This window comes from Pristis pectinata, chromosome 3, assembly GCF_009764475.1.
Source record: "Pristis pectinata isolate sPriPec2 chromosome 3, sPriPec2.1.pri, whole genome shotgun sequence".
NCBI lineage: Eukaryota > Metazoa > Chordata > Chondrichthyes > Rhinopristiformes > Pristidae > Pristis > Pristis pectinata.
Window position 1 is genome coordinate 63,782,214 of NC_067407.1, and position 22,252 is coordinate 63,804,465.

The 22,252-nt window shown below is 42.7% G+C and overlaps 2 protein-coding genes across 2 annotated transcripts in view; both read right to left on the reverse strand.

Moving 5' to 3' along the window:
- Positions 1-29: 29 nt before the first annotated feature.
- The window catches only part of LOC127568839 (quinone oxidoreductase-like protein 2), a 30,855-nt gene continuing 8,632 nt past the window's right edge, over positions 30-22,252 (reverse strand). Inside the window, exons 6-10 of the mRNA XM_052013039.1 lie at positions 16,224-16,333; positions 13,886-13,967; positions 8,783-8,964; positions 7,246-7,474; positions 30-1,959 (exon numbers count right to left, since the gene is read on the reverse strand). Coding sequence (XP_051868999.1) covers positions 1,891-1,959; positions 7,246-7,474; positions 8,783-8,964; positions 13,886-13,967; positions 16,224-16,333 — 672 coding nt within the window. The 3' untranslated portion in view covers positions 30-1,890. The remainder of the gene's footprint in view (positions 1,960-7,245; positions 7,475-8,782; positions 8,965-13,885; positions 13,968-16,223; positions 16,334-22,252) is intronic.
- Positions 1,970-6,070, reverse strand: gtpbp3 (GTP binding protein 3, mitochondrial). The gene is made up of 3 exons (XM_052011842.1): positions 6,044-6,070; positions 4,935-5,036; positions 1,970-4,101 (listed from the first exon to the last, which is right to left on the reverse strand). The coding sequence occupies exons 1-3, from the start codon at positions 6,068-6,070 to the stop codon at positions 2,617-2,619; spliced, it is 1,614 nt and encodes a 537-aa protein (XP_051867802.1). The 3' UTR covers positions 1,970-2,616.

The following is a 22,252-nucleotide window of genomic DNA, read 5'->3' on the forward strand; positions in this document are numbered from 1 at the left end:
ATTTATTTTTTTATATATAATTTATCATGGCATTCTTTTGATTTATGGAATTCTGGCTTTGCTGGAAAAGCCCAACATTTATTATCCATTCCTAATTACCTCAGAAGGTGGTGATGATCCAGTTTCTTCAACTGATGCAGTCCTTCTGGTTATGATACTCCAAGTGTTGTTGCATAGGGAGTTCCAGGATTTAGATCCAGTGACAGAAGGAATGGTGATACATTTCCAAGTCAGCAGTGCATGCGACTTGGGGGAATAGCTGCGAGTGGTAGTTTCCCCAGGTGTCTGCTGCCCCTGACCTTCTAGTTGGTCAAGGTCAAGGTCAAAAGTTTGGGACATGCTATTGAAGAAGCCTTGATGAGTAACTGCGGCTCATTTTGTAAATGGTTAGTGCAGCAGTTACAATGAATTAGGTGGAGAGAGTGTCGTGGACAGGATGCGAATCAAGTGAGCTGCTTTGTCCAGGATAATGTTGAGCTTGGGTGTTGTTGGTAGCTGTACTCATCTAAACATTAGAGAGAAAAGCCTCACCTCCCTGAATATCTGTAGACGATGGACAGGCTTTACAGAAGCAAATGGTATCCATTTGCCACAAGATATAGAACCTCTTAGCTGCTTTAGTAGCCACAATACTTACGTGGCTAATCCATCTGAGTTTACGGTCAATGGTAATTCCCCAGAAAATTGGTGAAGGGAGGCTCAGCATCTGTGATGTGCCATTTAAGCAGCTAGATTTTATGATCAATGGTAAATGAACATGTGTTATATTTGTAGCTGCTCACTGGCTTTCTGCAGGATTTCTCCCAGAAATTTTATTAGCAACCATCCAGAAAGAGTAACTTATATCTGATAGCTTTTAAGTATTCAGCTGGCAGAAGCTTGGGACTCTGGGGCAGCAGGCTGAACTTCAGCCTTCTGCTCCCAATTAAGTGTCAGCCCAAGGAGACATGTATTGCACCAGTGGACTTCTCATCCCTCATCCTTGTGGAGTCCACAAAAGTAGTGTAGACTTCTTCAGATTTCCCCGACTTATACTGAGAACCCCACAGTTTTTACCTGCCACATGTTCACTAGAAAAATAATTTAGTTTTAAAAAATCTGAAATTTAATCAAACTGTTCATCTACAAGGGCTCCCTGGTGATTGAGACAAGCATACTTAAAAGGAAATGAATGTGTCGTTAATAATTTTGCAGTAGATTAGTTTATTAAAACTGATTTTGACATCCACTGTTTAATGTTACTCATCATCAGCAAAGTAGCTGCTGAATTTTAATTTGCTGTTTTGATAACATATTACCAACTGAAAGCTGTAGGCTTACAAATATAGCATTAATTTACTTCCCATCCTCAACTGCCTCTGAGAAGATGGTAGCGAGCCTTTTTGAGCCATTGCAGTCAGGAGCCAGCGATATTTCCAAGACAATATGATGAGCAATTTGAAGGGGAGGCTGCAGGTGATGGTGTTCATATTCATCTGCTGCCTTAGGTAAAAGAGATTTGGAAGATGCTATCAAAGTAGCCTAGGCAAGTAACTGCAGCATATCCTGTAGCTGGTACACACTGCAGTTGGTGGAGGGAGTTACTGTTTGGCTTTTGATGCATTATCAATCTAGTGTGTTCCACACCATTCCATTACAAATCACATTGGAATAACATCACCATATATTATTGATCTCATGATCAATAAGAATCAGCTTTTATAATTATATACCTTAAAAAGGTTGTGTAAAATATAAAACTATTAGTGTACTATATTTTTAAAGAATTTCTAATAAAATTTAGCCTTTTAAGGCAAAATGAGTTACCAGCAGATAATATTTTTATGTATTTCAATATGAGGCCAGTATATTACTTTCTAGTCCAGCTTTTTCCTGGATTTTCTCTTCAGTTCAATTCATGGTTATGATGACCTTCCCAATGGATTTGCGCTGCAACACATGTTGGAAAGCTTCATTTACCTGGAAAATTACAAATCCAATAAAGTAATACTAAGTTCCATTATATTTTGCTCATAATTTAAGAAACCACTGCAGTTGTGATCCAGCTTCTACCATTCTGTATCATTTAGATATTTTTGATTATAACATTATAACAGGTTTAATAAATTAATTATTTTTGTATCTCAGCATTTTTGACCATTCACATTCTTTTCTGATATTTCCTGCCCATATGAGCAACTCAACCTGTCTGGATGACTGCAGCCCCAACATCATCATCCAAGAGAAAGCTGCATGCTTGATTTGCACTCCAACCACCAATAACTCCCTCCACTAGCAGCACAGGATAGCTTCTGTGTCCGCTATCTACAAATGGTCTACTTGTCTGATGTTCATTGATAAAAATAGTAGTTGCTAACCAGCAAAATCTCTCAACTTATTGAATAAAGTAACGGTCCAGATCTCAGTAATAACAAGTTCTCTAACAATTTTACTTGCACAATGCTTGGCTTAATGAGGCAATACCATAATATAGAAAGTGAATCAATACGAGTTTTAAGGACATCCAAAAATCACTTGAATCCAACAACATCTCATCTGACCCAAAGGTCTAGAAAGCACCTGATTTAAGGTCCCACTGATATGAAGAGTTAAAAATAGACTCCTCTTTTGGATGTTTTATTTACCAATACAGAAATCCCTGAATATAACTTCTAGGATTTCTTTAACTCCAATTTTTCCAGTGATCTTTCCCAGTTGTCTCAGTGCCATTCTCAGATACTCTGTGGCTAGGACAATGTCCAGATCTCGATGCTGGTGATACTGTTTTAGATATTGAGTGCAGTTCTGGAGGTGCAGCCGATGACGGGCCTGTGTCAGACTGGGACTGCCAGCCAAGGGGTTCCCACACATCTTTTCAACTTTTTCCCTAAGGAGATGTAGGAAGTCATCAAAACCATTGCCGGTTTTACATGACAGCATGCACACTTGAGGTAGTCCATGTTCTTGATGAATTTCGGGCAGCTTTTTGAAGTCCTCCACCTGGACCAGATCCATTTTATTACAAACTACAATCCAGTCTGCCAGTCTTGGGCTGGATTTATCCCACTCCTCATCAGGTTTATGTAAAATTACTTTATTCAGATAATCTTGGAGAAAATGGACAGCTTCAGTCAAGTCTGTTGGGAGCTCTGTGGTATCCACTACCACAACCACAACATCTGCCTGCTTTAGCCTCTGCCGTGCACGCCTCATGCCCTCTTGCTCTACAATGTCAGATGTCTCTCTGAGTCCTGCCGTGTCACTCAAAAGTACAGGGTATCCTCCGATGTTCAGGGCTGTCTCCACAACATCTCGTGTTGTTCCAGCTACAGGTGACACGATGGCAGTGGGCTTCTGACAGACTGCATTCAAAAGGCTGCTTTTGCCGGCATTTGTCACCCCGACAATTGCAACGTGAACTCCCTCCCTCAGCCTTTCACCTCGGCGACTGTCACACAGGTGATTGTCAATTTCTCTCAGCAATGCACACACGTCACCGTCAACTGTATCAAGTACCCCCTCCTCAATGTTGTCATCTTCACTGAAATCAATGTAAGCTTCTGCATGAGCCAGGCATCGAGTTAGCCTCTCACTCCATGCACGATAGAGCTGTCCCAGGTCGCCAGCCATCTGCCTCAGTGCCTGCCTTCTTTGGGCTTCTGTCTCAGCATGAATCAAGTCTCCCAGACCCTCTACCTCCGTCAAGTCCAGTTTCCCATTCTGAAAAGCACGTTTTGTGAACTCCCCTGCTTCAGCTGGGTGCAGCCCAGGTAAGCTTCCCAGAGCTTGAAGAACTCCACTGACTACTGCTGATCCGCCATGGACGTGAAACTCACAGCAATCTTCTCCAGTAAAACTGCGTGGGCCTGGAAACCACAACACCAGGGCCACGTCGAGGCGCTCCCCAGACCTGGGGTCCAGCAGCGGCCTGATGACAGCAGCCCTGGCTGGGGGTAGAGGTCTCCGGCCAGTCAGAAAGCTGAGTGCATCCCGACTAGCAGGACCACTCACTCGGATAACAGCTACCCCACACCTGCCGTGACCCGAGCTCAGTGCAAAAATGGTCCTTCTCTCATAGGTGTCTGAGCACTGTGTCCTCACAAAACTGGCATGGAAAGCACACTGTTTGAAAAAAAATTAAAGGTCTATTACTTCAAAAGAAATAAACAGAAGAGATACATTGTGCAGAATAGAAGAAACACTCTAGGGATTCATGAACACTCTCCAGCATCAACATTTATACGAAAAGCATCAAGCATCATCCAGCATTCAGCCTAGGAAAATATTTTAGCCTCATTATGAATTGCACCTCCTTGCTCACTTTTAAGAAAACAGAAAATTATTTTCTATTGAAGATTGTTAATTGAGTTCTGGATATTCAACAAGGGCAACTGGGAGAGGTTGATTTTCTGTTTGCTGCAAGCGAGGCATAAAGCTCCGTACATTTACTTGGCATCTTCCTCAGGTCAAATAATCAAAGATTAATCTTGTAAATCTGCATTCACTCAAAACCTGTGTATCACTACAATATCTTGGTAGAGACATGCCAGACAAAGTAAGTCAGCATCCACATTTAGGGAAATTAAGCCATGCATGTTAAATTTCAATAACATTTAAAACATTTTTAAAAGGTGAGGAAAAATATCAGTGACCCATGCTATTTGAATATTTTAACAATATAGTTAGAAGAATTAGTGTAAGCTGGGATATGTTCCCATCATTTACATTAACAAAAGGAGACCTGTTTTTAGACAGGGGAATAGAAACTGGAACACGTGAAACAACTATGCTGTGTGAAATTCAGTTGCAAATACAAAGCTGCCTTAAATTAATCCTTTCCACCAACTCAAACAAAAGTAACATAATAATTGAAGTATCTTAAAATAGATAAACTGCAAAAGGGCAGATTTTGGCTGTGACTGTCTGCTATATCTTTGTGCACATCCCTGATTTGCCTGCAGCTTCAAACTGCTACTTGATGACTCATTTCCCATCTGGTGTAGACTGTTCTGCCCAATTCCCTTGTCCTCTTTTAGCTTCCTCACTGTTCCTATTCCCTGTATGGAAAATCACAATCTGACATCAGTTAAGATTTTAACATATGATAAATACATAGGATAATTAATCCACGGAACCAGTTTATGGGGATCACAATTAAACTTTCAATATAGGATTTATGTCACCAATACTCATTGTTTAATCTCTGATCTTCTTAGCTTGTCATGCATCTTTATTTAGTACCTATATGATAATAGAAAATGCTGAAAGCATTCAGCAGATCAGCTGTGAAAAGAGAAACTGAGTTAACATTTCAGGTTGAATTGTCTGACACAGGGTCTTCAACCGGAAACATTAACTCTTTCCACAGATGCTGCCTGACCTGCTGAGTATTTCCAGCTTTCTCTGTTCCTATTTGAGATTTTTGATTTTCAGCTAAGTAATAAAACCACCTTGGCAATTAATGTAATAAACTAAGCCACATCAAAAGCATTTTGAAATCTAGATTTCGTTAATCCATATTTCTGAAGATATAATTTTTCATTTGGATTCTCTTTAAATTGTCTTAATGTTTTGCCCCTTGCACCCGCTGATTCTCCCTCACTCTCTGTATGGATAGCCCAGCAAAAACCTGATCAATGTGTTCTAAATCATGGGAGCAAATCTGCATATCATTACTGAATAATCAATAAATGATCACCGTTAGGTGATTTAATCTCTCTGGAAGACACTAACATACAGTCATACAGCATGAAAACAGTTCATTTGGCCTGCCACGTCCACACCAATCAGTGGGCATCCATCTATATTAATCCCATCTTTCAGCACTTGGTATGTAGTCTTCTATGCTTAGGTGATTGAAGTGCTCATCTAAACACTTCTTAAATGCTGTCAGCGACTTTGCTTCCACCACTCTCTCCAGCAGTGCATTCCAGGTACTCACATCCCCCTCAGATCCCTTCTAAATCTTACCCCTTGACAACTCCACTGACACCTCCAGAAACTCAACCAAATGAACAATGTTTAGGAGCAAATCTTGGTAATAGGTGCTGGCTGGATAATTTACCGTCAGAAACGTCACAAATGAATCCATGTAGCTCTTGAAAATCCACATATATTTTCTGTATTTTGTTATGTAGAAAATCATTCAACACCCATCAAGTCCATGAGGGCTCTCTAAACAATCCCATTAATCCCATTCTACCACCCGTTTCCCTATAACTTAATCTATCTCACATGTCCACCAACTCCACCCCGATTCCCCTACCACCTACCCCCTATACCAAGGAATAATTTACAGTAACCAGCACATCTGGAGGAAACCAGATAACAGAAGGGGAAATCCACACGGTCACTGGGAGAACATGCACAAAGACAGCATCAAAGGTCACAATTGAATCCCAGTCACTGGAGCTTTAAGGCAGCAGCACCACCTGCTGACCCACTGTGCCAACCATGTTTGTATGTCAAGCAGGGCTGAAGTTTCCTTAATGTGAAGTGTTAGGCTGAACATACCATTGCCCACCATCATATCATGCAATCAGCTAACTTAACACAGATCAGGGATTGAAGCAATGACTTTCCTAATTTACAGTCTAATACCACATCACGTAATGAGCTACCACAGGAACCCACCTTTAAGACCATGTTATACAACATGAAACACACACAGAAAATTTGAGAAATGCATATATAACCATGTGGCAGATAATAAAAGATAGAAATAACTCCCTCTACAAATAGGTTCAAAAGGAGCAAAAAGAAATACACAGTTGAATGATTTGATACTACTTTCATACAAAACTGAAAGGTATTGTAAAAAAATAATTTCAGTGTTTGAAAGAAAGATTTTAAAAGAATCATCATCATATTTTTGACAAGCATTTTGTTGGGTTCAGCATCACTAATCATTGCCATAATTCTAACCCAGGAACGAGCTGGAGTGTGCTATTTTGTACCCAGTAACTAAGCAAATGCTCAAGGGACTTACAGAGCCCACTAACTTCTGACTGGAACAGCAGGAGTTCTTTTATTCTTCCTTCTCCCCACCCCATCTTCACAACATGGTTCTCAGCCCTTGAATAAATTTGCTGATTTTTCCATTCTACCGAAGAATGATATGCAATACATTAATCTGTCTTTTTCTCTTCATGGATATTGACAGATGTGACATGTACCTTCAGTCTTTTCTACTTTTGCTTCTGATTTACCAGAATCCAAAAAGTGTTGACAGAATATGAGAACTTGATATGAAGCAAGAATGTTTACCTGTTGCATTTTAAAGACCGCACCGACACGAGGTCTAATTCTTCCCTCTTTGCAGAATTGAATCACAGACATAATGGATCTGGAGAAGACTGGGTAATCCACATCTTGATATTTTCCCCAGTAAACACCCATGGCCGCCACGTTCTTCAGCAGCAGTTGGTTAGCTGGCACAGTTGGTATATTTCCCCCAGCAAAACCGACCACCACAATCCTTCCTTCCCAGGACAAGCTGCCGGAAATGGGAAGCAAACCATAAGTTAAATACCAGTTGAACAAGCATGAAAGAAGAAGATAAGCATTTCTGTAGTATACCTCAGGACAGCTAAAAACATCAGAGAAGTGAAGTACCTATGAAATGTGATCACCACTGCAATGCGACAGCCAATATGGGAATAAGAAATGGCAAATGGCAACCAAATTGATCATCTGTTTCAGCTGAAAGATCTGTTCCAAGTCTATTCCATTTAGAATGTTGACAGTAGTAAGAGGGTGTTCTTGGTATGAAGATGGAAGTTTGTCTCAAGTATTATGCAGTGATCACTTCCACCAATGCTGCCATGGACAGATGCACAGGTTCACTGGTGAGGATGAGGTCAAGTGGGTGCATCCATACTGGTTCACTCATTACTTACTGCTGACCCAATCTGGCAGCCACGTCTTTCAGGACTTGGCCAGCTTGGACTGTGGTGGAGCTCCCAAACCAATCTTGGTGATGGACATTGAAATCCCCCAACCAACATGGAGAAGCACTAATGCCAGATGAAGTAGTAATTTTTGTGCTGTGCCCACAGCCACAAGCAGCAGGTACTGCAACCCAGTTCCAGGGTACGAGCATTTTTTAATGACTTTTCTTCTCATTTTGGCAACTTTTTACGTATCTGTATTTTTTTCATTCCCACCAAAGAGATATGTGCTTTGCCAGACTTGTGAGGCAACTAGTCAAGCTTCTGATGAAACCACCACCTCCCTGACAGGTTGATGGGAGGTGCACAAGATTGCCCCAGAAGACACAGCAGACAAATCCTGCTCCCCTCCTGATGTAATGCGCTTTTACAGCTACCAAGTGACAGAGGCTGAAGTGACTAATGCAAGTAGATCAGACCCACAGAATGTCACAGGGTGTTTTCCACTTAACATTCCTTGGATTCCTGGGGGGGGGGGTAAATGCATTACAAAAAATGCAACTTTTCCTAACCCTAACACCAAATTCTGATGTCAATCATGTCAATCAGTGCATTATTGGACCCTGGAGACAGTCAAAGCAGCCTATTCCCAGATGCGTTACAGAGCTCTCTTTTATTTATCTGACCGTCGAGCTGAAGGCATGGTATGGCAGCCAGAGGAGTCTTCTGCTCATTGTTCCCCTGACACAGTCCCACGCTGAGGCAGGCAAATAAATGGATAAAGTTTGAATCCACACCCCTCTACTACTGGCCATCACACTTTGGTGGTTCAATAGTTAGTGCCACAAACAACTTGATAATGATGAAACTACCAATAGTTAGTGCCACAAACAACTTGATAATGATGAAAATACCTGCTGAAAGCTTCCTTGAATACATCTCCTCCCACAGCATCAAACACCACATCCACTCCTTTGTTTCCAGTTAATTTTTTCACCTCCTCCTTCAGGCTCTGTGTGGTATAATTGATGGCTGCTACAGCACCTCTTTGAACTGCCAGTTCACACTTCTTATCTGTTCCTGCAGCTGCTATGACCTAGAGAAAGAGAGAGAGAGAGAGTCAGTACTCATCAATGGGGACAAGGTGCCTGCTGAGATGAGACATGCTCAAGAAGACTGCTGAATCTAGTATGCTATTCACTTTTGAAAATGCTTTTAAAGATGTGAAAAATCTGCCTGTACTGTAAACAACAAGAATTGTGGCAAAGATGTAATGTGCAGTTAACATTATGTTTTGGAGAAGTACATACAACATGATAGGTTAAGTTTTCCTGTGACTAGACTGTCTAATTCAAAAAACACACACACAAATTGTTGAATTAAACTAGCCAGACCCTTCATTATGCAAAGCCCTCATTGTGCCCACGTTGACCAGGGAGTGCATGACGTAAGCTGTCAGTTAGCTCCAGCATGTGGAAATCAAAAAACTGCAGATGCTGGAAATCTAAACTAAAAAGATAAAGTGCTGGAAATACTCAGTGAGTCAGGTCCACCTGTGGGAAGAGAAACAGAGTTACCATTTCAGGTTGAAGACCCTTCGTCAGGACATGGAAAGCTCTGCCAAAACTGGGTCCAAGTGTGTTCAACCTCCACAATGCTAGTACCTAACAAGAAGTCCAACTGCACTGACAAAGGTTAAAGCAAGACCCTACTCTGACATGCCTGGGATTATCATTAGGCAGAACTTTGACCTCTCAGAAGCACCTTTAAAAGACTATGGCAATGATATCCCAAACAGTTTTCCGGCCAAGCAATCTTGGATCAGCATGGTCACCAAAAGCTTTGAAATCAGTTCCCGCCTTATTCCAGTTAGCAGTGGAGGACGGTCCAACCTTTTGGCATTGGCTTCATATACAACTCATGGACAACACAGCTGCATGCAACTTTGCACAATACATCTGGAATTATCCACTCAACTGCCCTGGCCTGACTCCTTGATAACGTCACTCTCTAAGAGTAAACTGAAAGCTGGTTAACAAATTCCATGCTACACATGACCCACCACTACAAAAAAAGTCTGCACAATCCACCTGTTGCCCATTTCCCATCATGGTACGCTCTATAGTGCTGGCTATCTGACCAGGATTCAACTCTGGAAATCCTTTGGAACAAGGAGTGGGGTCAATGGAAGCAAACAACACATTGCTCACAGCTATCCCCATACTCATTACAAAGGATCTGGGAGCAGATTTACAAGAGGTCATGGACAACACGAGCCAAATTTTATCAATGGGGATCCCAGGCCATGCCTTTTTATGGTTTTGGAGAGAGGCAGTCTTGCAAGTTGTCAAGGACTGTCCTCCCAATACACTCAAGTGGTCTAACAACACTGAAGTCAGCAATGTGAGCAGACAGTTATGTGATTTCACGAAGTAAATAATGCAGTCTGGTGAGAATGTGGATCTCACTGCCACCTGGCAATTGAGGTGAATAGCACCACTAATTAAGGGAAAAATGAGTAATTACGTGAGAGAGAAAGGACTAGAAAATTGTATTGATGGAGTGAGCTGAAGAAAGGTGGGTGGGGGGGGGGGAAGGCTCAAGTGGCTTCTACACAGAGATAATTTATGTGCTATTAATTGGATAGAAATATTTCTAAAATTACAGTCCATCTTATCACAGGTCAGAAATATCATGGATGGTTTCATGTTAAGTGATTACTTTGAAACATGAAAACATGGTTAACATTTTGTATACTTTGGAGGATGTACACCTAGAAGAGCCGTGAGAGAAATGAGTAATGGCATAGGCTGATGGAAAAATTATGAATATCAGAAGAAGTTCCTACACCTCTCTGACTGATCCGAGGGGATTTATAACATTGTCCCACATCATAATACACCAGCCAAAACCCAACACCTCCAGCACTGTAGAACTCCCCAAACCTAGATAAAGCACCCTGGGTTATTGGGGAAAATTGTGAAGTTTAACCTGAAGCCATTGCATCCTGAGGTAGGAATGCCATCAGCTGACCCAAATCAGAAAATGAACACGTATCCTTCATCAAGCTGCTAACCTAGTTGTGAGGGGGAATACTTTTGAGCAGACTTCTGGCATATCTTCTCTGATATCATTATGCTTCCAGACACAGTGCTCCAGTAAGCCAAGAAGGACTATGTTACCCTGACCTGCAGGCCCCATAGCCATCCTACCAGATATCATGCGAAGATGAAGAATTCACCATGCAGGAATCACCAATACGATCAACCTTAGTCCAAATATACCTCTCATTGCAATTGGTCCTCAGCCCAACAGAGAGCAGCATAAACTTAACATCCACTTATGCTGGGCACTTTTACCCTGAAACACATGTCAGACACGAATGATAGTTTGACCACCGATACCCTCTTCCACACTCCACTAAGAAAAGGCTGGTCTTTAACATTATTTCAAACGTATTGAAGATTGATTTACAGTAAAATAGAATGAGTAAAATAGGATGAGTTACTGAGTAAAATAGAGGGCTATGGGTAAGCCTAGTAATTTCTAGGGTAGGGACATGTTCGGCACAGCTTTGTGGGCCAAAGGGCCTGAATTGTGCTGTAATTGTTCTACGTCTATGTCTAACCTCACCCTATCACTGCAATTTTTGGATTACCAAGGATAGAGTCTGGCCATTTATCTGCTTCTGCTAACCGTATGATTGCTTTTGTTACATTAATGGCCAAACGATCCAATTTGCTTAAATGGAAGGATCCAATACCCCCTACTACTTTTCAATGGTTTCCTCAAACTATATCATGTTTAAACTTGGAAAAAATTAGGAGTGGTACTGTCGATCCTTCGCTTAAATTTGAAGATATTTGGAGTCCATTTATTCAATATTTTCACATGATGTAGATCCCCTTTCAATAACTTTCTAACTTAGAGGAACGGAGTTGACAACATAATATTGCTCTGTTTCTACTGAGAAATTTTAGCCCAGTTTTTTTTTCTTTTTTTGTTGTTTTTTTTGCAATTTTTCTGTTTAGTTTATATTGTTTATAATTTTTCTTATTGATTTGGGTTTTTTTTTCTTTTTTTAAATTTATATAATAAATCTTTTTCTTTCCTTTCTTTTATATTATATTCATTTACTAAGAGATCGTGGGATGTACAGATTTTTTTATATTTTATTGTTCTGTATGATTATCTATGCCATGATTGTTATCCTGATCTCTTTGTATTACATGTATAAATATTGATGCTATATATCAATCTGTATTAATTTGAAAACTAATAAAAAGATTGAAAAAGAAAAAAAAAGAAAGAAAAGGCTGGTCATTTTGTTCCTGACATTGCAAGTCCAAGATAGGCTCAATAGGCAACGTGAAAAATCCAAAAAAAACTGCAGCTGCTGGAAATCTGAAACAGAAAATGCTGGAAACACTCAGCAGGTTGGGCAGCATTGGGGAGAGAGGAATGGAATTAATGTTTCAAAGGTCACTTGTTTGTTTTCCTTTCCATCCTACTTTTACTAATTAATTTTGAGCTGTGGACATCACTGGCTAGGCCAGTGTTAATTGCTAATCCCCAATTGTTCTTGAGACGTTGGTAATGAGCTATTTTACCTGGATGAAAATACCCCTTCAGTGTTATCAGGTAGGAAATTCCAGTATTTTTGCACAGCATGAACAATAGAATGGTGATTAAGTTTCCAAGTCAGGATCATGTAAATGACTTTGTCCTTCTTAGTGGTAGAGGTTGAGGGTTCAGGAGATGCTGAAAGAGGTGAGTAAGTAGTGTAATTTGTAGGTGGTACACCATGCAGCCAAGGTGAGCCGGTGGTGGAAGGTTTAGGGTAGTGGATAGAGTGCCAATGAAGTGGGCTGCTTTGCCCTGGATAGCGTCGAGCTTCCTGAGCGTTGGTATCCAGGTGAATGGTGGGTATTCCTTCACGCTCCTGACATACACCTTGTACATAGTGGAAAGCATTTTGGGGAGTCAGAAGGTAAGTTACTCACTACAGGATGCCTGCTCTTGTAGCATTAGGTGGTCTGGTTAATTTACTGGTTAGAAGTGAACCTCTACTCCCACCTTCAACCCACTACCGCCCCCAGGATGCGATGGTGGGGAAGTTTGCAATGAAGCTGTATTGCTGTCGGAGATGGTTAGTTTCTCTCTTGTTGGAGCTGGTCATTACCAAGTTCTTGTATGGCATGGTTGTTATTTCTATGGCAGCCAGCCCATGAATGAATGTTGTCTAGGTCTCACTGCTTGCAGTACAGGCTGCTTCATTTGCAGGGCTTTAATCTGATACATTGTTTGAAGGCTAATTTAGCTCTATCTATTGCATGCTTGGTTTGTTGTTTAGTGCACATGTGGTTACATTCATCAAGTTGGCTCTTCATCCTTGGTATTCCTGATGCTCCTGCCGGGATGTCCCACTATGTTCATTGCCAAACCAGGGATATTCCCTGGCTTGATAGTAATGGTTGAGTGAAGGATATCCCGGGCTGTGAGGTTTAAGGTTGTGGAGGAGTACATTCCTGATGGTCTACAGTGCCTCATGGATGCCCTGTTTCAAGCTGCCAGATCAGTTCAATGCTGTTACTGCTGAGCTACTCTTGGTGATGTACGTGGAAGTCCTCCAATCAGAGTGCTGGGATCAGATTCAAACCAGCACAGATATAATAAAGCCTTGCCACCCTACCATGTCACCTGGACTCCACATTGCTTTATATTTAAACATTCAGAATGTTGGAGAGGGAAACAATACTTGTTTGTGAGTGAATGCAAAATATTTTTCCCCAAAGTAAAATACTGCACCTGTTTAAATTCCAAAATAAAAGCTGGCACGGTGAGACTCCTGCACACGATGGACAGCCTCTGCAGAGAGACCTTTCCGCAGGTCTGTTCATCTCTCCACAATACTCCCACCAAGCTAACATTATCAAAGCGGAAAATGCTGGGCAAGAGAACGCCAAATGTGAACCAGATAAATAAATCAATGTATCAGAAACAAAAGAGCATCAGACCTTGGCATCTAGGATGTGAGATGCGACGTCCACAGCTGCAAGTCCTGCTGCACCAGCTGCCGCCGTCACCAGAAGAGTCTCCCTGGCAAACGTCACCAGAAACAAGGGGACACAACTTCAAATTAGATGCAGGCCTCTCAGAAATACAAGACATCTTCATTAGTCACACGTACATCGAAACACATAGTGAAATGCATCTTTTGTGCAGAGTGTTCTGGCAGCAGCCCGCAAGTGTCGCCACACTTGCGGCGCCAACATAACATGCCCACAACTTCCTAACCTGCACGTCTTCAGAATGTGAGAGGAAACTGGAGCACCCGGAGGAAACCCACGCAGACACAGGGAGAACGTACAAACTCCATAGACAGCGGGTGGAATTGAACCCGGGTCGCTGGCGCTGTAATAGTGTTACGCTAACTGCTACACTACTGTGCCTGCCCTACAGAAGCACATGCTCACAAAACAACACCCATGGTGCTTCTGAACCATAGTAGCGAGGTATTTGGTTAGTGACCAACACCCCAGCCAAAGAGGTGAGTTTTAAGGACTATATTAGAAGTCAGGATCTTTCCCCACAAGCATGTTGCTGAGAAGCAATGCCCAGCATGCAACAACATCACATGAACCAGAAAGCTCCCAGATTTGATCTCTGGTTAGTGTTTATCTGACTATCTTAATCAAGATACACGAAGGTATGCAACAATTGCCTCATGATTCTCCAATGCTGACTGCCTCCAGGTGACACTTGCTGGGAGGTTTATGTATGCTGAAATTCAAGAGGAATGAGAATGGACTGGCCATTCTTTTCACCTCCCCCTGTGAAAAATTCACCTCCAACATTTATACTGCATTGGTGCTTGAAGAAAAGCCCATTGGCAGAGTTGCTGGAGAGGGAACAGTTGTAGTGCTCACAGAATGATCACAAATGATGTCGCCTCTTTAGTTACCTCGGAACCCACAAAGCCGGAGTGGAAGTTATCCTCGATCCCTGAGGACTGCCTCAGAAAGAGGAGGATGAGAACAAAAAGAAAGTTGTGAATTTGGTGACAGTGATAACTGACTGCAGAGGGTGAAGGGATTCTGCTCTTTGTCTCTGTTAAGTTGTGGTTTGAGAGAGCTTAGTTGAGATTTAGTCTAATTTTCATATTTTCTTTTGAAATGGAAGCCAATTCAGTCCACTGAGTCTATGCTGGCTCTCAGAGAGAACATTTCCATCAATTCCATTCCCCACCTTATTTTCCTGTAACCTATTCTCTCTCTCTCATACCCATTAACACCCACCAGAGTCTCCTGCCACCCACTGTGTCCAGTTAACCTACCAATCAGCATATCTTTGGGATGTTAGAGAAAACAAAAGCACCTGCGAGAAACCCACGCACCCCCCAAAGACAGCAGCAGAGCTCAGAATTGAACCTGGGTCACTGGGGCCATGAGACGGTTGCACTAACTGCAGCACCACAGGTGTTTAGTGTGTACAAAGAAAAACTAACAGCAGACTGAAAATTTGATATAGATAGTGTAAATGAAGTCACAGGTTGTGTATCTGTGCTACAGGGAAATTGCTAGACAGTAAGACTGTCCCAGGTGAAGTTTGGAGTACAGGTTGAAACTTGCTAGTCAGGCACTCTCAGGATCTGACTGGTGTCGAGTCACAGAAAAAATTGCCTCCGATCATCTTCCTCTGAGTAGGAGAACTGTTCTTTTTAAGTACAGACAGTCCCCTGTTCACGTGAGGGTTCTGAGAACTGTCTGTAACCCAAAGTTTCTTTAAGTTGGAAATATTGTCGACTGAGATTGCAAAAGTTGCACTGGTAGGTTAATTAGCTACAGATTAGTATAGATCTGAATTAATTTTTGATCTTGGTGAGATCTTAGTTAATTATCACAGATCTGTACCACAGATTCAAAACATACCAGACCACATGAGTTGCTAGATCACAGAGTGCTGTCTATAGAGTTTCAACCGGGTTTTATCGTGAATCTCTGTCTCAAAGTTACTGACAGCAAGACCATTTGCAGAGGAGGATGATGTAGGGAAAAGAATGATGGAGTTGGATTAATTCAAAGGCTCTTTCGATGAGACAGTCTGGCATGTTGGGCTCAATAGTCTTGTTCAATGCTGTACACTTATAAATTTTGTTACAAGTTTAAAACTGCCAAACATTGAAATGAAGTTAAAAGGAGAAACACTGGAGCAGAAACTCCGTCACCACATGGAAGTTTTTGCGCAGAGTTTTCTCCACAACCTGTTTTTCCCACAGTCGACAGAGGACCTCCTGCATTATCTGCTGACAACCACATGAAAGGCAAACTATGACTGAATGACGTCACCTCTCACCCTGGCTGTGTCTTTGCTCGGTGCTTCAGAGCCAGGATCGCTGTGCCGTATGATACCGGTAACACAGTCGCCACCTCATAAGAGATCTTCTCATCAATTGGCCACAGCATCTATAGGGATTTCAGGCATATCAGATACACACTTAAAACCAAACCAGCACATTAGCCACTGCTGATTGCACTGTTCCCATCTTCCTCCCTCTCCCCTCCAGTATGTTGTCAGTCATTCTGCAGTGCACTTTCATGTGCCAACCTAATCATCAAATACCAACAGGCTTTTTAAACATCACCCGCTATCCATTCTGTAACTGAGGTTACTGGATTGCAACGAGGAGCACTCAGGTTAAAAGGTGCACCGACAGCATCTGGCACCCCTGCTTAAACTCCTTTGCAGGTTAGATGTTTGGTCCATACAATGCAAAACACCGCAACCCAACCTTTAACCACGAGACTACTTGGAGGAGCAGGGGACACTTTTTAAACCAGGTGGTTAACAATATTACTGTCAATCAGAGGGACGAGGCTGGGACAAAACTTGAGCCAGAGTGATTACAGTCACAGTGAGATCTCCAGGGTTGATTGCTGGGATAAATATCCAATCATCCCCATTCTGGCTTGAATTACAGTGCACTATATGTAGTCGAGTCATACAGCATGGAAATGGGTCCTTCGGCCCAACTGGACCATGCCAACCAAGATTCCCATCTAAGCTAGTCCTGTTTGCCCGCGTTTGGCCCATATCCCTCTAAACCTTTCCTATCCATGTACCTGTCAAAGTGCCTTTTAAATGTTGTTAATGTACCTGCCTCAACCACTTCCTCTGGCAGCTCATTCCATATACTGACCATTCTTTGGGTGAAAAAGTTGCCCCTTCAGGTTCCTATTAAATCTCTCCCCTTTCACCTTAAACCTATGTCCTCTAGTTCTTGATTCCCCAGTCCTGGGAAAAAACCTGTGTGCATTCACCCTGTCTATGCCCCTCATAATTTTATACACCTCTATAAGATTACCCCTCAGTCTCTGACACCCCAATGAAAAAAGTCCTAACCTGCTCAGCCTCTCTGCATAATTCAGTCCCTCGTGTCCCAGCAACATCCTTATAGTTCTCTGCACTCTTTCCAACTTAATGACATCTTTCCTATTGCAGGGTGACCAAACCCGAGCACAATATTCTTAATGCGGCCTCACCAATGCCTTGTACAACTGCAACATAACATCCCAATCCTATACACAATGCCCTGACTGATAAAGGCCAGCGTGCCAAAAGTCTTCTTCACCACCCTGTCTACCTGCGATGCCATGTTCAGGGAACCAAGTACTTGTACTCCTAGGTCCTTCTGTTCTACAACACCTTCCAGGGCCCTACCATTCACTGTCAAAGTCCTACCCTCATTTGTCTTCCCAAAATGCAACAGCTTGCACCTATCCGAATTAAACTCTATTTGCCATTCCTCAGCCCACTTACCCAGCTGATCGAGATCCCTCTGTCAATCCTGATAACCATCTTCACTGTCAATGACATCACCTATTTTAATATCTTCAACCCTACTAACCATGCCTTGTACATTCTCATCCAAATCATTGATATAGATGACAAATAGTAATAGACTTAGCACCGAGTCCTAGGGACACCATTAATCATGGGCCTCCAATCCAAAAAACAACCTTTCACCATCACCCTCTGCTTCCTACCATCAAGCCAATTCTGTATCCAATTAGCTAGTTCTGCCTGGATCCCATGTGATCTAACTTTCCATAGCAGCCTACCATGCGAAACCTTATCAAAGGCCTTACTGAAGTCTATATAGACTATATTTACCACCCTGCCGTCATCGACCTTCTTGGTTACTTCGAAGAATTCAACGAAATTCATGAGACATGATCTCCCACGCACAAAGCCGTGCTGACTATCCCTATTTTACCCATCTTTCCAAATGCCTGTATATCTTATCCTGCAGACATTAAACGTGCTATCCCTGCCACCGTGGACCAGCACCAGTTTGCCTACCGGGCAAATAGATCAACAGAGGATGCAATTAGTCTCACCTACCATACTGCTCTGGCGCACCTGGAAAGACCGGACACGTATGTCAGGATGCTCTTTTTGGACCAGTTCAGCCTTTAACACAGTTATTCCCAGCAGACTAGTGTCCAAACTCCACAGCCTGGGCCTGAATACAACAATCTGTAACTGGATTATGGACTTTCTGACCAATCGTCCGCAGACTGTCAGGTTAGGAGGGCACATATCTTCCACCCTCACCCTGAATACTGGTGTTCCCCAGGGGTGTGTGCTGAGTCCCTTCCTGTATGCCCTTTTTACTCATGACTGTTCATCCGACCATGAAACAAACACCATCATAAAGTTTGCAGACGACACAACAGTCGTTGGCCTGATCATGAACAATAATGAATTGGCATACAGGGATGAGGTACAAAACCTGACAGCCTGGTGTTCTGCCAACAATCTCATTCTCAACACCCAAAAGACTAAAGAGATTGTGGTGGATTTCAGGAAGTCAAGGAAGATAGATCTTGGTCCAGTGTTCATTGGTGGCGAGGCTGTGGACAGAGTCTCCAGTTTTAAATTCCTGGGGGCATACATCACCGAGGACTTTTCCTGGGCAATACACACCTCAGCTGTCATTAGGAAGGCACAGCAATGCTTCTATTTTTTGAGGAAATTGAGGAGAGCCAGATTGTCTCAGAACATTCTGGTGAACATCTACCGGTGTGCGATGGAGAGCATCCTGACATACAGCATTACTGCTTGGTGTGCCAGCTGCACTAGGAAGGAGCAGAAGGCTCTGCAGAGGGTCATCAAGATGACCCAAAACATCATTGGGACTCAGTTACCAGTGATGGAGGACATCTATCAGGCTCGATGTCGGAGCAGGGCTTTAAACATCATTCGAGAACCAGCTCACCCTGCTCACTACCTTTTTAAACTACTCCCCTCTGGTAGGCGATACAGGACAATACATGCACACACTACAAGACCGAAACACAGCTTTTTTCCCCAAAGCTGTTAAATTGTTGAACATGGACTGACACCTCCTATACATACATACACATATTATGTCTTCCCCCCTTTACCGGCTGGACTCATCATGGTGTTATTTAATATATTGATATGCTGCTGATTATCATTATTATTATCATGGTTCATTTGCACACTGCCTTTTTTTTATACTTTATATTTGTGTAAGTATGTCTGTTTTATTTTATAGTTATAATTGCTCTTATCAATTTACTGTTCTGGTTTTTATTAGGCAAGGGAGTGCCATCATAATCTCGTTGTGTTGTTGTTGTAACAGTACAATGACAAATAAAGAAATAAAGATAAAGAATCCCCCCTCATAACTTTCCAACTACTGATAATAGGCTTACTGGTCTATGGTTCCTTTGTTTTTTTTGCCACTCTTCTTAAATAAAGGCACAACATAGCCACCCTCCAGTCTTCCAGCACTTCACCCATTGCTAGTGATGATGCATGCATCTCAGCCAGGGCTCCCACAATTTCTTCTTTAGCTTCCCTCAGTGATCTTGGATATATATACACCTGATCAGGCCCTGGAGATTTATCTATCTTCATAGAAACATGGAAAACCTACAGCACAATTCAGGCCCTTCAGCCCACAAAGCTGTGCCGAACATGTCCCTACCTTAGAAATTACTAGGCTTACCCATAGCCCTCTATTTTTCTAAGCTCCATGTACCTATCCAACAGTCTCTTAAAAGACCCTATCGTATCCGCTTCCACCACCGTTGCCGACAGCCCATTCCATGCACTCACCACTCTGAGTAAAAAACTTACCCCTGACATCTCCTCTATACCTACTCCCCAGCACCTTAAACCTGTGTCCTCTTGTGGCAATCATTTCAGCCCTGGGAAAAAGCCTCTGACTATCCACATGATCAATGCCTCTCATCATCTTATACACCTCTATCAGGTCCCCCCCTCATCCTCCGTGGCTCCAAGGAGAAAAGGCTGAGCTTACTCAACCTGTTTTCATAAGGCATGCTCCCCAATCCAGGAAGCATCCTTGTAAATCTCCTCTGCACCTTTTCTATGGCTTCCACATCCTTCCTGTAGTGAGGCGACCAGAACTGAGCACAGTACTCCAAGTGGGGTCTGACCAGGGTCCTATATAGCTGCAACATTACCTCTTGGCTCCTAAATTCAATTCCACATTGATGAAGGACAATACACCACATGCCTTCTTAACCACAGAGTCAACTTGTGCAGCTGCTTTGAGCATCCTATGGACTCAGACCCCAAGATCCCTCTCATCCTCCACACTACCATTAATACTATACTCTGCCATCATATTTGACCTACCAAAATGAACCACTTCACACTTATCTGGGTTGAACTCCATCTGCCACTTCTCAGTCCAGTTTTGCATCCTATCTATGTCCCGCTGTAACCTCTGACAGCCCTCCACACTATCCACAACACCTCCAACCTTTGTGTCATCAGCAACCTTACTAACCCATCCCTCCAATTCCCCATCCAGGTCATTTATAAAAAATCACAAAGAGTAAGGGTCCCAGTACAGATCCGAGGTACACCACTGGTCACTGACCTCCATGCAGAATATGACCCGTCAACAACCACTCTTTGCCTTCTGAGAGCCAGCCAGTTCTGGATCCACACTGCAATGTCCCCTTGGATCCCACGTCTCCTTACTTTCTCAATAAGCCTTGCATGGGGTACCTTATCAAATGCCTTGCTGAAATCCATATACACTACATCTACTGCTCTCCCTTCATCGATGTGGTTAGTCACCTCCTCAAAAAATTCAATCAGGCTCGTAAGGCAGGACCTGCCCTTGACAAAGCCATGCTGACTATTCTTAATCATATTATACCTCTCCAAACGTTCATAAATCCTGCCTCTCAGGATCTTCTCCATCAACTTACCAACCACTGAAGTCAGACTCACTGGTCTATAATTCCCTGGGCTATCTCTACTCCCTTTCTTGAATAAGGGAACAACATCCGCAACCCTCCAATGTTCCGGAACCTCTCCTGTCTCCATCGACGATGCAAAGATCATCGTCAGAGGCTCAGCAATCTCCTCCCTTTCCTCCCACAGTAGCCTGGGGTACATCTCATCCGGTCCCGGTGACTTATCCAACTTGATGCTTTCCAAAAGTTCCAGCACCTCCTCTTTCTTAATATCTACTTGCTTAAGCTTTTCAGCCTGCTGAAAGTCCTCACTACAATCACCAAGATCTTTTTTCTGCAGTGAATACTGATGTAAAGTATTCATTAAGTACCTCTGCTATTTCTTTTGGATCCATACACACTTTCCCATTGTTGCACTTGATGGGTCCTATTCTTTCGCGTCTTATCCTCTTGCTCTTCACACACCTGTAGAATGCCTTGGGGTTTTCCTTAATCCTGCCCGCCAAGGCCTTCTCATGTCCCCTTCTGGCTCTCCTAATCTCCTTTAAGACATCCAGTACCTCCTCTGCTGTAATGCAGACTATCCCTAAGATGTCCCCAGTAATTTTTAGAGTCATCAAATCGGACTTTAGATTTTTAGTAACTACTTCAACTTATTACAACACAGGAGGCCACTCTGCCCATGCTGGCTCCCATCAGTCCCACTCTTTTTGTCTTAATTCCCTGCAACCCTGCAACTTATTCTCTCTCACATACCCATTAACTTCCCCTCTGATTCTTTTTCCATTTACTTCAACTAAAAGGTAATTTACAGCAGCCAGTTAACTACCACATGTCTTTGGGATGTGGGAGGGAAACAGAGCACTTGGGAGAAATCTACGTGGTCACAAGGAGAACATGCAAACTCCACACAGACAGCACCGGAGGTCAGGATCAAACCCGGGTCGCTGGAGCTGTGAGGTAGCAGCACTAACTGCAGTGCCATCATGCCACCCACAAACATATTCATCACCCCTCCAATACTTCTCCACAGTGAGTTAGCAATGTAAATCATGGTAATGCAAGAGGACAGGGATATCTCCATCACAGCTGAAAGTACATTGCCCTATCCTTCCC